This window comes from Macaca thibetana, chromosome 7, assembly GCF_024542745.1.
Source record: "Macaca thibetana thibetana isolate TM-01 chromosome 7, ASM2454274v1, whole genome shotgun sequence".
Classification (NCBI taxonomy): Eukaryota; Metazoa; Chordata; class Mammalia; order Primates; family Cercopithecidae; genus Macaca; species Macaca thibetana.
Genome location: NC_065584.1, coordinates 134,232,661 through 134,250,612, shown reverse-complemented (window position 1 = coordinate 134,250,612; position 17,952 = coordinate 134,232,661). Strand labels below are relative to the sequence as shown.

At 38.0% G+C, this 17,952-nt stretch overlaps 1 protein-coding gene across 12 annotated transcripts in view; it reads left to right on the top strand.

Moving 5' to 3' along the window:
• Positions 1-17,725, top strand: part of ATP8B4 (ATPase phospholipid transporting 8B4 (putative)) — a 314,125-nt gene extending 296,400 nt beyond the window's left edge. For 9 of the 12 annotated variants that reach the window (XM_050797123.1, XM_050797120.1, XM_050797121.1 and 6 more), the window contains 4 exons: positions 917-1,162; positions 9,538-9,676; positions 13,663-13,793; positions 15,520-17,725. In XM_050797123.1, coding sequence (XP_050653080.1) covers positions 917-1,162; positions 9,538-9,676; positions 13,663-13,793; positions 15,520-15,801 — 798 coding nt within the window. In that variant the 3' untranslated portion in view covers positions 15,802-17,725. The other 3 variants (XR_007727270.1, XM_050797125.1, XM_050797126.1) reach the window with 3 other exon arrangements.
• The last annotated feature ends 227 nt before the right edge of the window (positions 17,726-17,952 follow it).

Genomic DNA, 17,952 nt, shown 5'->3' with positions numbered 1-17,952 from the left:
AGCAGGAAGGGGAATGTTCTTCTCCCACAATAGTTCACCACCTGTGTTGCTTCCGCTTTGCCACTTCTCTTCCACCTGTGGTCCTCTGATGTTCCTGGTGGTTTTTTGGCATTTGGCTCTGGTGCTCACTGTGGTTATCAGCATTACTTTGGAGATGGCTGGAAATGCAGTCTTGGGCCCTCAGCCCTATTGAATCACAATCTGTTTCCCAGGCGATTTGCGTGCACATTGGGTTTGAGAAGCATTTAGTTTCTCTTGGGACCTGGTTGGTGTCAAACCTTCTCATTCTGTCTATATTATTTCTTTGTCCTGAACACCTGGTAACTGCTGTTAAAATTCTCACTGGGTAGGATCCTCATCCCAGCCTCCTTCTCACCTGGAATCCTAAATGCAGTTTCCCCTTTTCTCTGCTCTCTTCTTCCTGCACACTTCCCTCCAAAGTCATGAGCTCTGATTTGACCGTTCTGACTCCACAGCTCTCTGCTGTCATCTCCTGGTCACTACCACTCACTACCTTGGCAATTAACTTCTGGGGCCCATTGGCTGCCCATGATGTGCTGGAATTCTGGGAGCATGAATGCTTCTGACAGCCTGCAGGAGAGTGTAGGAAAGAAACTTCAATTTGAAGCCAAATAGCTAGGCTCAAATCAAACCCTGGTGCTGCTACTTACGAGCTGTGTGACCTCTCATGAATCTCTCTTGGAGACTCAAGCTCCTTCTCTGTAAAGTAGAGATCATTTTATTATCTTCTGGTTTATTGTGGGAATACAAACAAGATAACGTCCTGTTCTGGCCCAGTGAGTAGTGCATATTAGGACATGTTTAAACAGGCATTTGCTATTTCTGAAGATAGGGAATACAAGGCCTCTCTGACTCTTTTTAATCCTTCTCCACTGAAATTACACTCTGTTTACAGGATGTGAGTGACCAGAACAGCATGGACTGTCCCCAGCTCTACGAACCAGGACAGCTGAATCTACTTTTTAACAAGCGTAAATTTTTCATTTGCGTGTTACATGGAATCTACACCTCATTAGCCCTTTTCTTCATCCCCTATGGGGCCTTTTACAACGTGGCTGGAGAAGATGGGCAACATATTGCTGATTACCAGTCCTTTGCAGTTACTATGGCCACATCTTTGGTCATTGTGGTCAGTGTGCAGGTAACGCTGTTGGTGTAAGCACCTTAACATGATGGGTTTACAACTTTAAAAATTCTATTTCATTGTTGATTGATTTTGTCTACTTGTTGGAGGGAAATAATCCTAATACTGCGGTTTTCTTTTTAAGTACACATTTTGAGATGAAAACAGGAAGCTTGAACATCAATTACCAGATGAGGAGAATTAGCATTAGGTGTCTATAACCTCCATGTTAGTAGAAACCTCACAATGTATCCCTTCTTTGGGTTGTGCGTTGTATGTAAAGAGAAATGATTATACTTGAAGAAAAAAAATTCCAGTAACAGAAAGAGAAACTTTCCCATGATTTCTTTAAGACGTAATAACTGCCAGGTTTTAAAGTGAGATCTAAGGTTTGGCAATACATTTCTTTTTTTTTTTTTTTAATTTTTTTTTTATTATTATACTTTAAGTTCTAGGGTACATGTGCATAACGTGCAGGTTTGTTATATATGTATACTTGTGCCATGTTGGCATGCTGCACCCATCAACTCGTCAATTGGCAATACATTTCTATGGAGTTATTCAAGAGGTTCAATGCTAGTCTGTGGCGTATCCGAATCTCACACTCAGAGGAGCTCTTCTGGTGGGGATGATGTTTTGAGGCTCCATTGACTTTCTTCCATCTTGAGTTGTGTCTCTATTTCCTTTTTAATGCGAATGGTGGTCAATGCCATTAGATAATGAGTTAGAGTTCACAAAAGCTTCTATTTTTATTTCTTGAGAGGAAGTCTTGCTATGTTGCCCAAGCTTGTCTGGAACTCTTGGGCGTAAGCAATTCCTCAGCTTGGCCTCTCGAGTAGCTGAGATTATAGGTGTGCATCACCACACATAGTTAGAAAAACTTTTCCTCTATTACAATCTGTAGCTCTGAGTAGGTACAGCAAGCTATGCGACCTCTGTTTTGTTTTGTTGTCTTTTGATTACTGAGCAAACTGTTAATAATTAGGTGATCTTCTCTTTGTCATGAGGGTACATTTCCGATTCTGTGGATTCTCCTTCCATAGAGAGGACCATGGTGGGGTGTACAGGGACATCTTTTTAGTGGTAATAGCTGATTCACCTCTGGATCAGGCCTGTTCCTTGGTACTCCAAGAGATTATTTGAAAGGTAGTAACTGAAATAAAAGGCCACTATCTGAAGAAAAAGCAAATAGAAATCATTCTTCATACTGTCCTTTACATAATCTGTTTATAAGTAAGGATAATAAATTACCTGGAAGAGTCATTGTAGGTATGACATGTAACAAGCATTAAATGTTTGTGTGTATGTGTGTGTGCATGTATGTGTGCGTGTGTGTGTGTTTGTGTGTGAGAAACTGGTGTTCACAATTAACCCTACAATTTTTGGTTAACTTAATCTTTCTAATTTTAGAAAAAGCCTGCTGTTATGCCCATGCATCTTTTTCTCTTTTTTCTTTTTGCTTGCCCATAATTTGTTTTGCGTGCTATTACAGTAGTGCCAGTGCCATGTTTTTATATTAACTTTATGTTTAGAAACTGTTTTTCTCATAAATCATACAGTTCGTATTCCAGTTGAATGTTGAAATTACATTTCTACTTTCTCACAAGTTAAGAACCCACAGAAACTCATATTTTAAAAACGTTGTTTAGTCACAAAAAAATTACAGAATTTCAAAAGCTTATTTTAAAAGCTTCAAGTGACTTCTTGTTGCTTGAAGTTTTTAAGATAAACTTTTGAAATTTCTCACCCTTGATTATCCAAGTTTTATAAGAATGATATAGAATGATATGCATGCTTTTTCAGAGGGGATTCACACTTAGGCTCAAAGTAACCATTGGCCCCTCATTCAGGATGTTTTGCGAGAGGATTTCCAAATCCATTTGCTTCATACCTTAATGGCCATTTGTCTCTTCAAAATCTATTCTCTGCCTTCCATCTCCTCAAAGACAATGGTGGTCCTAGCCATCCCTCCAATCCCATTACTCACAACGCCCCAGCCACACTGGGTTTTATTCTGCTCCTGGAATTCACGAGTCTCTTGCTTGCCTTATGGCTTTGCACTTTCCTGCCTGGAACATTCTTCCCTTAGTTTCCCTCACATGTCATTTCTTCAGAGGGGCCTCTGTTAATCCATTTAAACTAAGGCCCCTTTATTTTCTCTAGTGGAATAGAAATCAATTATTGTATCTCATAGTTGTCACTTACCCTTGTAAGTACAAATTTAGTTGTGTGTTCCCTCGTTTAATGTCTTTGTACCTCGTAGAGCGTAACCTTCATGAAAGCAGTGGAAATGTTTATTAATCACTGTATACCCAGAGCTGAGCACATCACCTGTTAGTGTGACAGACACACAATGGATATTTCTTGAGTATTGAATAAATGAGGGAGATGTTGAGAGGAAATTCTCTCCTGTCATAACAAGAGAGTTCATCTGGGTGTGTCAAGTTCCTAGGAAAGAATCATTATAACTGATGTGTTTACAGACTGTGTTGACGGTTTTCAAATGTGTCCAAAGTTTCCAACCAGTCTGAGAGAGAGTCCTCCTGTGCTGAGTTCAGCAGAATGACCCAGCTGTGAAATGTGGTGTGGGAAAAAATGAGAGATTTTAGATGCCTTCAAAAGCAAGGCAGTGCCGGGAGAGTCAAGTACCGCATGGCCTCAGAAGGTGGCATGTGCTGTGGTCGCCACACCTCCTGCAGCCAAGCAGAAACTTAGGCCATGCATGCACCTGTGGTGCTTCTGCCCTAAAAACACAAAATCCTTTTAATCTCATTATAAAAGGAATACATTGCAGGAAATTCAGGAAAAGTATAGACATGCAGAGAAAGATTAAAATTCACACAAACACAAATCAGGGTTAGCATAAAAAAAAGGAAATCAGATTATATGTATATAAATTTTATGTCTTATGTTTTCACTTTGTGTCACAAGCATTTATCTTATTTATAAAATATTCTTTGAAATATCCCTTTTAATGGCTGTAGTATTCCACCATATGAATGTGCCATAATTTATTCAACCATGTTGCTGTTAGATTGTTTCTACATTTCACTGTGGCAAGTTATACAATGGCAAAGTTTCATATAGTACATAATTCTCAGCATGATCCTCTAGTTATTTTCTAAGGTTATCTCCTTAAAGGTGGGAATTCTGGGCTAGAAGACAAAAGGAAGTTTAAGGCACTTGACACATGACTTTCCAAATAGATTGTATCATTTTCAGCTGAAGGGTGCAAATTACCCTTCTCAGCAGCCCTTCACTGATTTAGAGTATTACTTTGAATTATTTTATAATTAAAACATGGATAACCTTTTGTTGCCTGGGAAATAACAACAAATGCATCTTGTTCAAACAGGAGTAATTTCTTAAAAACAATTTTTAATTTTGGAATAATTTTAAATGTAAATAATTTAATATTTAATAATAATATTTAATAATTTAAATAATTTTAAATTTATAGAAAAGTTGCAGATACTGCAAAGACAGTTCCTGCATACCCTCATGTAGCTTTTCTCTGATGTTAATGGTAACATCTTACCTCACCATGGTGCATTTGTTAAAATATGAAATTAGCATTGGTATAATATTATTAACTGTGCTACAGATTTGATTCAGATTTCTCTAGTTTTTCCATTAATTACTCTTTTCTCTTCTAGGATCCAATCCAGAATCCCACATTGAATTTAGTGGTCATTTGGTTGTGTTGTCCACCTATCCCTCAACTCTGTGTTAACCTAGATGACCAAAGCAGGCCTGTCCTTGATGGCAGCTGTCAGAGACCTGTATCATCATCACCACCATGAGTGATACCATGCATTATACTTACTACTCACGATGCCATTACGCAGTAAATATTATGAATCCCTTTTATAGAGAAAGTTCAGAGAGGTTAAATGACTTGCCTGAGGTCACACAGTAAGTCCCAGAGCCAGTACTAGAACCCAGTTCTGTCTAATTCCAGTGTTATCTGGAACAGTCTACAATGAGACTGGTTAAAACACAAAATTTTCAAGAAATATGAGAACAAATCTTACACTGAGCATAAAGGAAATACTGGATACTGTGCCAGATACTAGGATAATCCCATTATCTCATTTAATTATCTTTATGGTCTTATGAAATGTAAGTACTGTTACCACCATTGAGAAAATAGACTTAGCAAGAAGGTTAAGTTATATTCCAAGTCATACAAAAAGTGGTAGGCCAGGATTTGAACAGAGGTCTTCTGACTCCAGATGCCCAGCTCCAAAGCTATGTGAACCTCCCTTCTTTGTAAAGAGAAGTAGAAGCTGTGGCCTTCCCAGTCACATAGTCAGTACAGGGAATTCACAGTCCCCACCTCTCTCATTCATGTGGGAACACCTAGGATACCAGTATCACCCTTGGCTAACATGGGAGACAAACTGTTAATAGGTGACAAGCACATAGATGTTTCTTTCAATGGCAAAGTTTCAACGTGAGGAACATATAGACTCCCAGTTTCTGTCATTTTAGTCTAATTATTTGGAAAAGATTATCAGTTGTTTTTATTTCTAGGAAGCCCTGAAAATGTCTGTTTTACCATACAGTTCTTAGACCCAAGTATGTAAATGTTTGTAACCATGGAAGCTAGGCAATTTTGGCTTCAATCAAAAACTGTAGTCTTTAATATATAGAATAATAACTTACAGGAATTCTGTGAATAAGCTCACTTTGACAGCAGCATTAATATCCTTTCCTCACTGTTTAAGCTTGACTTTTCATTGTGGTAACAACCCCATGAAATTTCCATGGTCTGTAATTACAGTCATAAATCTTATGTCCTGCTGATGCTACAGGCCAACTTTAAGTAGTCTCTATTGTTTTTTAAAAAAGTATTTTTCACTTATTTGAATTATAAAATGCTCTTTTAAACATTCCAAAGAGTACAAAAGTGTTTAAAATAAAATGAACCATCTTCCTTTCCTTCCCTTCTTTAACTACTATGATGACCATAGCTTAAATCCTTCCATACTTTTTCTGTACTTTGAGACGATGCATACACACATATTTAACAAAAGGGGATAAAAATTATGTATATTGTTCTGTAATATGCTTTTCTCGCTTAACTAGATATTCTGGTCAGCTTTCCAAATCAACACATTCAGATCTATCTTAATTGTTTTAATAGCTGCACATAAATTCATAATATGAATGTATAATTATTTACCATCTATTGATAAACATACAAGATGTTTCTATATGTTTTTTGTTATTGAAGCAATGCTACAATGCATCTATTAGTGCATATATTTTATATACTGTCAGATAAATTCCTAGAAATGAGACTTCTGGGGTTAGAACTTCTAATTTTTACCAATCTGCTGGATAAAGAATGGTATTTTGCTGTTTTCACTGCTAGGTCAGAGAGTGTGTACATTTAACATTTTCATAAATATTGCCATAATACTTTCCCAAAAAGATAGTAGTTCCAAATGACACTTTAAAAATGTAAGCGAAAAAAGAGGTTTATTAAAACATATGAGGTATCTTCCGTGGAAATGCCGCTGTTATCACACCTTACAGTTTGGTTGTCATCACACTGCGGGCGGGCTGCCAACAGGTTGGCCACAGACTTCCAGAAGAGCCATCACCTTTGCCATCAGGTCTGTCAAATGCTGAGAAAAGCGTATTAAAGTTTGCCATTGTGATTATGATTCCTATTAAGTTTTCCTTGTGTTTCAAAGAGATTTTTACCTCATATAATTTAAGCTATATTCTTTGCCACATAATGGTTTCTGATCATTATTGTATCTGTATTAAATGGTATCTGATTATTTTTCTTTGTAGCTTTTATCTTTTTTCATAATAAAAGATTCTTAAGTTTTGTATTTTTATATTAGTTTTCTTCTCTTGCTTTTTTTAGTTTACATTTGCCCGATACATAATCTGGGCCAATTTCTTCATTTCCATTTATTTCTTATCTCATTCTATCAGTCTTCCTTGATAAGAATGTTTAAGCTACTCATTTTTATTGTAATAACCTGTATTTTATCAGGCTATATTATTTTATGATTACTTTTAATTCTGCTTTTCAATTTTTTTTTTTTACTCTTTCATACTTGTATGCATTAATTATGGTTTTAAAATATCCCATTTCTGGCCAGGCTCAGTGGCTCACGCCTGTAATCCTAGCACTTTGTGAGGCTGAGGTGGGCAGATTACCTGAGGTCAAGAGTTCAAGATCAGACTGGCCAACATGGCAAACCCTGTCTCTAGTAAAAATACAAAAAAATTAGCCAGGCATGGTGGCGCCTGCCTGTAGTCCCAGCTACTCAGGAGGCCGAGGCAGGAAAATCACTTGAACCCAGGAGGCAGAGGCTGCTGTGAGCCGAGATCATGCCATTGGCGACAAGAGCGAGACTCCATCTCAACAACAACAAAAAATCCCATTTCTAATGAATAATTTACAAGTTTTACTATTATATTCTTTTTTACTAGTGATTTCTCTTTATTTTCATAGTTACTTAAATATATATATCTTTCCATATTGGCAGAATGGAATTCCACAGATAATATGAAATTCTATCCTTCATCAAATGTCTCACAATCCTGTTCTAAACCTTTCCTTATGCTTCTTCAATTAAACAGTTTTGGCAATGTTTTTATCTTACTTACCCTTCTTTTTCACTGTGACAGTTTGATGTTAGGTTGATTCTTTTTCCTTCTCTGCATAAAAAATTATGTCACCAGAATCTTCTTTCATTACTTTGGATAGGACCTAAAGGACCCTGTCAATCTGAAAGTCTATGCTATTTGTTATCACAGAGCCGTTTTCTGCTGTCATTTCTTTGATTGTTACTTTTCCATTGATTCCTTTTTCTCTTTCTAAAATGCCATTATTTGTATATTGGGGTCATAGATCTGAGATCTATGAATCTGCTCTTCATGTCTCATATCTTTTTGCAAATGGTTTCCATGTCTCCAAGTTTTTGTTCTCTATTGTAAGATATTATTTGTATTGTTTTGTCCAGAATGTTAATTTAGTTCTATTCATTGACTATTCTTTAGTTTTGCTGTTGAATTTTTAAATTCAGAAATAGTGTGTTTTTCTTTCAGATTTTTTTCTGAGACCTAATTCCATCTTCTTAAGGGGTCTTATTATATTTTGTTGTTACCGTGCTTGTCTGTCTCTTCTATTAGTTTTGCTTCAATAGGAGCCACCTATTCTTGCTTTTTCAGCTGAATCCTTTTAAATGGGTTGTAAGTTTTCTTCGCCTACTCTTACCCACACAGATCAGGCTATCGTTGTCTCTTGAGAATGTTAAACTAACAGGTGGTGGAAGGTAAAGTTGGAGATTTTGGTGAAATGTCTTGGCAGCCAAATGAACTGGAAAGCAGGCATGTCTTTGCCGAGGCATGGGAGGCAGGGCTGTTTTCAGACCTCCTGAGGAGAGGAAAGGCTGTACTTTTATAAACCCTGTAGTTCACATCAAAGGCTGCCAGCATAATTTTAATGGGGACACATTTTAAGGGACAGTAAATTACAAGTGGGAAGAGAAAGTATCTCTCAGCATGCTGAGAGGAATTTATTTACTAAGCAGGTAGGGCCGCCTCAGACAGATGAGAAATCTTTGGTCTTGCAACAAACTACAAGAAATGCAAACCTTCACTTGGACCTGGATCACTTGGGCCCTATGAGATGCAAATAATGATACCAGAACATACTTTTTTAATTCTCTGAAGAACTCAGGTGTTCCTATTTACCAGTGGCGTCCTTGATTCTCCAATAGCAGGCCACTCTTTCAGCTGAGCTGCCGCAGTAAGTTACTAGAAGGAAGAAGAGCTCATGACCATGTTCCCAGGCCATCGTGAATCCCAGTTTCTGAATTTTATGCCAAAATAAGGCTGAAGAATTTTCTTTGTTATAAGTTGAGTAATTGAAGAGAAAGGATCATCAAAATGAATTGGGATATTGGTGTAAAAAAGATCATGCATATGTAAAAATGGTATTGTGAACATTTACTTACTGAGTATAACATGTTGCACTTGCCCATTACAGAAAGAATTTTTTTCCAATAGAAAAGTTTTGAGAGGCATTTGGAAAGTAACTTAAAAATTATAAGCCATTGTGTTTTCATATTTCTCACTTAAAAGAAGTTTAACATGTTTAACATCTTACCTCCTGATTCTGACTCGACCTTGGCAGATATAATAGCTTGCGTATAGAAGTTGTAAAGTCAATTTTCTGCCAGAAATATAAAGTCAGATCAGTCCCCTGTGTGTGTTCAGAAAGTGGGGATGCCTATGGTTGACTTGGCAACTAGGCAGGTGCAACCTTCCTGCCACAGGGCCATTCTGGGGAAACATCACTAGATAAATGGTGCTCTTTTAATCCTCAAAGACCTCCCCTTTGCATTTGATTTTATTTACAGATAGCCTTGGATACCAGTTACTGGACTTTCATTAATCATGTCTTCATCTGGGGGAGCATTGCCATTTATTTCTCCATTTTATTTACAATGCACAGTAATGGCATCTTTGGCATCTTCCCAAACCAGTTTCCATTTGTTGGTAAGTGAGTCATGTTTACTTGTCGTGCTGCTGTTTACTTGTCTTATAATTTATTTTTTGTGTTAGGTGGAGTTGGGGATGATTAGTGATCCTTTGTCCAGAAATTGATTGAGCCAGGCATCTGAAGGCTTCCAAGTTTAAAACCCTGGCTCTAAAAGCTCAGTTTCTGCTGCCTCTACTGGATGCAGAAGAATCACTCACAGTAGCTTACAGGTTCTCAACAGCTTACATGTAGTAGGCTGTCTCCTTGCCAATGAGAGGCATAGCACATACATTAGGGCTACCTGAAGACCTGTAAAATGCTCATATATGGTAGAAGAAAAAGAAATACTAGACGCTCCTTTTATGCCACGTTATCACCAACATCTGCCAGAATTCAACCATAAAGCTTATTTGCATTTAGATAAGAATGAAACAAAGTACAATTTAGAGCCTTCTAAAAATTCCTGGACATTATTCCGTAAGTGGCATGAGGAGTAGGCGTTGTAGTTAGACAGTCAGGGTTCAAGCGCCAGCTCTACCACTTAACAAGCTGTGTGACCTTGGGCAAGTTTCTTCTTTCCACATGAGAATATATAGGAATAAACAAATTCAGTTTCTCCTCTACTCTCACTCAGCAAGCAACACAGAAGACTTCTGTGACCTCTGGTCACTGAGAAGTGGGGATTTCGTCCCACCAACAACCAATGAGGTGTTTCTGCAGAGAACCCCAGCTGGATGTTCTCCAATTCAATTCCAACAATATCTACTTGGAGGTAGTGTCAGATCCTACAAGTTGAGGGCTAAGTTCTGTATGAGTGCCCCCGCACTTCCAATGCTAGTAGCAAGCCACAGGATGTTTTACCTCTACTTTTGACCAGCTGGCTATAAATCGCGGTTCCCCTGAACCCCCTCCCTGAGTTTGATTAATTTCTAGAGTGGCTCAAAGAACTCAGGGAGACACTTACATTTACTGGTTTATTATAAAGGATATTACAAAGGATACAGATAAAGAGATGCATAGAGAATGTATGGGGGAAGGGGCGTGGACCTTCCCTGCCCTTTCTAGGCATGCTGCCCTTCAGGAACCTCTGCATGTTCAGCTACCTAGGAACTGTTTGAACTCTGTTCTTTAAGGCTGTAATGGAGACATTTTTTATATAGGCATGATTGACAAAGTCATTGGCCATTGGCGATCAGCTTAACCTTCAGTCCCTCTTCTCTTCTAGGAGCTTAGAGGCTGGGGCTGAAAGTCCCAACCCTCTAATCCTACCTTAGTCTTTCGATGACCAGCCCCAATCCTAAAGCTACCTAGGGACTTCCAGCCATCAGTCAACTCATTAACAAACAAAAAGACACATATCACTTTGAGGATTTCAAGGAGTTTTAAATCTATGCCAGAAAACAGAGAAAAAGACTAAACATACAGCTCACAACATTATACTATGCATTAATGTCTTCACTTATAAACTGAGGATATTAATAAGCCTATTTTCATGGAAAATGTATGAGGATTAAATGAAATAATACATATAAAGCACTTAGCATATATCCTGGTACATAGTACTTTTTAAATAAATGTTAACTGTGATGATGGTGATTGTTATTATTCATGCAAATGTGGCTTGATTACTGGTGGGAACATTGCAGAGGAATTTGAACATCAGATGAGTAGCAAATGACCCTCTAAAATCCCTTAAAAAATTCTATTATTCTACAAAGAGTATACCTCTAGTCTATGTATGGGGTATACTATCATTGCACTCCACATTTCAAAAGAACTCCCAGCAAAGGCCACTGAGCTTAATAAAAGAGGGATATTAATATACTTTCTCAGAGGTTTTGAAATCTCTAGTGTGTGTGAAATAAACTGCTAACCAAGTTCATCTAAACAAACTGGAAAAGAGAGATGCGCAGTGACCAACATTCTTGAACTTAATCAGGCAAGAGTGAGATTTGTATTCACTAATTGAGGAAGTAAATTCTTGGACTAATTTATGTAGAAAGCAAAATAAGACCACAAGGACTGAAATAGGATTATAAGGTTAGTAAGGTTATAAATCCACATTGATGCAAAGGCACCTGAAATTGTAATTCAATTTAAATTCATGCATACACTTAAAACTGTTCTTCACCTTTTGCCTTTTCCTACATGTAAATGGAAATCTTTAAGTTGCACCACTCTTACTTAATACGTACTGGTAATACTTTGTTTACCAAAAGATTCCAACTATGTAGAGACATGTTGGTCATGAGTAAGAATAAGCATATTGGGAAACAAGGACACTAAAACTATTTTTATTTTATTTTTTTAAGATGGTTTGCCAAATCGAAAAGTTCAGTGTATTGACTGGAAGATTTCCGTCCTAAGAGAGCACTGTGATGCATAATGAGATGAGAATGCCTCAACTGGAGAAAGTAATTTGTGCAGGGACCACTCTTTCCAGCTAAGCACATGCCATTTCAGTAATTAATTACTGAGCGCCAATGAAATTTTTTAAAAGTTAGATCAACATTGGGGTTTCAGGAAAAATTTTTTTTTCCTTAGTAGCTAGCAGCAAGCAGGAGTGTGGTTTCAAAGTGAAGCTTGTTTTCCCAGTCATGCCTGAGGGTACCAAGCTTCAAGGAGCTCAAAGAGACATTTAATTTATTGAGTCAAGTTTTTTCTGCCCATGGCTGAAGGCAACTGGAATCAGCTGCTATTGGGCAGGCAGATTCCTCTCTCTAAAGCCAGAAAAAGCAGACATACCATTCAGTAGCCAAGCCCTCATACCCAAAGCCCATTTGAATGGTGGTAACATTTGAATACTGGGATAGGGGACCTGGATAATTGGGGGTATGATGACAAATCTCTAGAAAATGAACAGGGACAAAAGTTTATTTTGGTGATATAAGCAGGGTTGTCATCTCCCCATGGAGCTTGTCTGCCTGCCTTACTGATCCTTATTGCCTTGTTTAAGCCACATTGGGGTATGTGAGGTGTGAGTAAAGAGTAAGGAAACTGACTTCAGGCTTGGAAATGAGTTTCACTGTCCTGTTGCTCTAGCATGTTGGATGGCTACATCAACAGTCTCCTGGTGAGGGAATGCTCTTTTCACAAACCCAGGAGCCTTCCTGATCTTGGAACTTTGAGGACCTCATAACCAAATGAACAATAAAGAAATAACAAGTCCCTCTGAGGCGAGTTTTCTCAGGCCATTGCCTGGAATTTAAAAGGTTGGTCCTGCAGTAGAAAAAGCTCCGCTTTTATGACAAGCCAATCAATGCAATCATTATTTGAGACTGTATCTGCATCTGGAAGATTTTTTGTGTAGTTTTGATATGACACTTTTAATTCAAGAGTCCACAAGGGTAAAGGGTAAATGTGCTTTTTAAAAATAATGGCTGCTTTGTAACCACAAGATCTTGATGCTGGAAGAGAGAATTGTGCTCCGTGAGTGATATTAGACTGAGCCTGGGTGAGAGAATGCGTGGTTCAGGCTGGTAATCTCTAAGTGATCAGGCCACTAAGCAATTCCTGAGGGTGATCTTAGCACTTCTGCCTTCTTATCATCATGGTGACATTAGGTGATCCAAATCCCACCATTTCAAAAAAGATCTTGGCCAGGGGCAGTGGTTCACACCTGTAGTCCTAGCACTTTGGGAGGCTGAGGCGGGCGGATCATGAGGTCAGGAGATCGAGACCATCCTGGCTAACATGGTAAAACCCTGTCTCTACTAAAAATACAAAAAAAAATTAACTGGGCTTGGTGGTGGGTGCCTGTAGTCCCAGCTACCCGGGAGGCTGAGGCAGGAGAATGGTGTGAACCCAGGAGGTGGAGCTTGCAGTGAGCCGAGATTGCATCACTGCACTCCAGCCTGGGGAACAGAGAGAGACTCCATCTCAAAAAAAAAAAAAAAAGAAAAAAAAAAGGAAAAGAAAAAAAAGATCTTGTAGGAACAAAGAACCTGTTAATTAATAATTCAGTCCTACTTGTAACCACAGTGCATGTTTTCTTTAATAATAGGTAATGCACGACATTCCCTGACCCAGAAGTGTATCTGGCTGGTAATTCTCTTAACAACAGTGGCTTCGGTTTTGCCAGTGGTAGTATTCAGATTTTTGAAGGTGAATTTATACCCAACCCTGAGTGATCAGGTATGTCACAGTGCTGATGAATACTTGAAAGCTGGTTTTTGGCTCTTGAAATGGTGTGCTTTTCTGTCTTATTGGAAGCTCAGAGATGGGCTAATGAAATTGTCACAAGCAAACACCTACTGGTGTATTAGATCACATCAGAATAGATGGGACTTTCCACATCTTGAATGTACTAGTCCTTAGTGCCAATGAAGAGAGGCATCTATACTAGATGTGGATGGAGAGTCATAAATTACAAGTTAAACTGGGTATTTTAAAAAGCTGAGTTTTAAAAAGAAGCTCACAGGCCTCATTTTGGACAATTTTTCCAAGGGAAAGACAAGCTATAGAAAAAGATACTGATTTGAGAGCAAGCACAAGCACAGTAAAAGAGACAAGCATGGTGTGAGTCAAAGGGGCTTAACATTTTTGTAGAAATCCAGTAGCAGATTCAGAAACATAGGTGAGATGTTACCTTCTGAACAGATTAAGAAGGGGAAGAGCAGCACACTGGGTAGATTAGTAAACTTGGAAGGCAAGTAGGAAGAACAGGTTATAGAAATTCCTTAACTGGAGAATTAACAGAACATATTTCAGAATTTCACGGGAAGACAAGTAAGTAGGACAATGTCAACTTAGATCAGGACTCAGATAAAACATGAAAAGGAGAAAGAAAGGGAGATAAACATTCGTAGCCATGTCATGAGAAGGGGGAACATGCTGCTGTGGTGAGTGGGACCAGGCCAGTGATGCTGAGAGAGACCGAGGTACACAGAGATAGACATTTTTTTCATCATCATGTCTCTGACATTTTGGGACCAAAGTCTAAAAAGATTCCTTCTGGAAGAATTCAGAGTCCCTTGTCATATCTGTCCTCTCTTCAGTTCTCCAAGCTCATTCTGACATAAACCCAGAAAATGGTGAATGAGTTAAGGAAGGAAGGCTGTGCTTGTTGGTCCTATAAGTTCGGTTGTGAACTTTTGTTCTCCAAGCTCATTCTGACATAAACCCAGAAAATGGTGGATGAGTTAAGGAAGGAAGGTTGTGCTCGTTTGTCCTATAAGTTCGATCGTGATGTTCTGCTTGATGGCTTTCTCCTGACACAAAGTCAGAATCCAAGTGATTTGCCAAACCGGAGAACAAGGTCGCTTACAACAAACCTCAGGTCTTTTTCTCCTTAGCTTTACAGGGAAATGAAAGAGTTGTAGGAAACCTACTCAGATAATGTGTAACATTTAGGAAGGCCATGCAAACCTAAAATAAATCGAAACCCTGGAAGTCTCATGATACATTGACCTACTGCAAAAATTGAGTATTTCTGACTCATTTTCTCAATTTTCTTCTAGTCCAGTTACTGACGACTGTTAGATCCAGAGAATCCCTGAAAGAGGAAAAAGGCTGTTTTGGGAGAATGAAATTATAAATTATTATGCTGACTTTGGGCGGTGCATGTTAGAAAATCTTTCTATGCAAAAGTATGCTTGTGTACATTGAAGATATATGAGAGACAGTAATGAAATTTTTCTGGTATTTCTTAATTACTTAATAGTTTCTCGATAGAAATAAAAATGCACGAGTGCCCCCAGTGTCATCTTTTGGGTGGAAAATTTTTTAGTTTTTAGATTTAAAACTTCCCTTTGCAATGTTGTTTTTACTTAAAAAAAGGATTTCACTTTACAAAGTGGGCCACTGCCTGGAGTCTACCATTTGGATGCCTCAGCTCACTTTGGGTCTTGTTTGTCTCCAGATCCGCCGGTGGCAGAAGGCTCAGAAGAAGGCAAGGCCTCCAAGTAGCCGAAGGCCTCGGACCCGCAGGTCAAGCTCAAGAAGGTCTGGATATGCTTTTGCTCACCAAGAGGGCTATGGAGAACTTATCACATCTGGAAAAAATATGCGAGCTAAAAATCCACCCCCAACATCAGGGCTGGAAAAGACACATTATAATAGCACTAGCTGGATTGAAAATTTATGTAAGAAAACCACAGACACAGTGAGCAGCTTTGGCCAGGATAAAACAGTGAAACTGTGAGTCAATATGAATTTAAACCACATAGTTATCTTTTCACTTCAGGTGGAGCTGAAATTCTGCTGGCTCCAGAGTTTGAGATTTGAGGCAAGAGGTGGGGAGGGCAGATTGCCTCACTTAACTGAAATCTGCGGCAGACAGCTGCCAATGCCCATTAAACAGGAGTGTGTGCTATGGAAAACCAGGCCAGAGGGTCACTGTCTAGTTTGTGATTTGGTAGACAAAACACTGTTACAAGTACAGATTTTTTTTTCTTTTTAAAATCAACCTAGATACCAATTGACCTGAACTTTAGAATCTTATTTATGGAGAAAAACTTGTAAAGCTGCATATACATTGAATGGATCCTCAGGCGGATAAAAGGGTGCATTTTAAAGGTATATATATCCAAGCCGAAAAGCATGCGTATTGACAGATAAACACATATATATAAGATCAGCCTTTCCCGAGGTATACTTTTAAAATTTAAAGTGTGTACTATGGTGCTTTCAGACTGAGTTGCGTGTCACTCTTTAGTCTTGATATCTACCTGTCTGTTCAGCCAGGACAACAAATGGCTTTCACGCCTGAAGAATACAAAAGTGTGTTTATATTTCTCATTTTTCTACCAGTCTAGAGACAAAGGAGAGTGAACATCTTTGCAGCAGGATAGGCTGGTAATTTAATCAAATTTATTCAAAAAGCTCTCAGTCTGTGTCATGTAAGGACATGCTTATGAAATGTCAGAGAGGCTTGCCACTAAGTATTCTAAATACTTTTCAATGGCTTTTCTAACAACCTCAGTAGTAATTTACTGAGCATCATCCAGACCATTAATGGAATCAGCAAAGCATTGGAATTTCACACAATGGGCAAATATTTTCAACATTTCCAATTTTTAAAGCTTCAGAATTGAAGCCAAACAAATTAATAAATAATGTTTTAATTACTATTTTAAAAGTCAGGTTTAGATCATTTAAAGTTACTTGCTTTTGATGCTCAGCTGTCATGTTTATAATTCAAATGTGTAGTGAACATATGTGGGTAAGATTGATTTTTTTGGAGATGTTGCAGCTCAAATGTTCAGTCCCCATGTGAATCATCAGTGTCTTTCCTGTCAAGTAATTTGGGCATATTTGTGTGAAAACCTCAGTTCTGTCACTTCTTATCTCTATAAACCTGGACGATAATGGGCCTTCTCTGAGGCTCAGTTTCTTCCTCTGTCAAATGAGGACATACTACCTACCTCATGTGGTTGTTTGATGGTTGTCAAAGCACAAATTCTGAAATTATTAAAAACATAATTATTTCATAAACAGATGAGTTAAGTTCCAGTTAACTTGACATCAGTATAGCAGAGAAATTGGAAGAGAATGTGAAAAAAGTGGAATTTAAGTAGTCAGTGGGGAAAGCTTTGATAAAATGAAATTGCCAGTAAGATATAAAACTGGTTAGTGTCCTACAGGGAAATAAAATTATAACCGTGGAGGTACATTTCTCTACCAGAAAGCAAAAATAAAGCATCATGTCTTAATGGTTTTCTACAAGTCAACTTCTAATTCTACAGAGTCCTTAATCTGGTCCCTATTAAATTCTTGGTCAAAGTAACATTTCCCAAGAGAGTTAGGTGACACTTGAGTGAGCTTGATGGATAATGAGCTAATGTGATATGTATAGGCCACTATTTTTTAAAATCTAAATTTCCAAGTCTGGGATAATTTTTCCTAAATGGGATCAAGTGACATAATATGTGTAAAAGAGTCAAATGCAGTCGTGTACCATAACAACTGCCTATGGACGTTCTCTTTCCCTTACATGCCTGCCTACACTTACCCAGATGTTAGTTTTCAATGTCTAATTTGTCATTAGTTTCACCACGTTTGCTCGCTTTTTGTAATATTTTTGCAAGATTTGAAAACTTTCAGTAAATGTTTTGGCACTATTGGTACTTGATGTTTTATCTCTTCTTTATGGGAAATTCATTGGGGAGATTTTTGTTACATTAGTCCATGGATATTTTTTTCTCTCCTTTACATGCTGAGGGAAATGTACTCATTCTTAGAATCAGAGTCAACAATAAAATGAAACAATTGGACCTACATGTAAGGGATAGGAAAGATTAGAAATGGTCCAATTTTGCAAATCCAGTTTAAATTAAATAAGGCTGTTTATAAA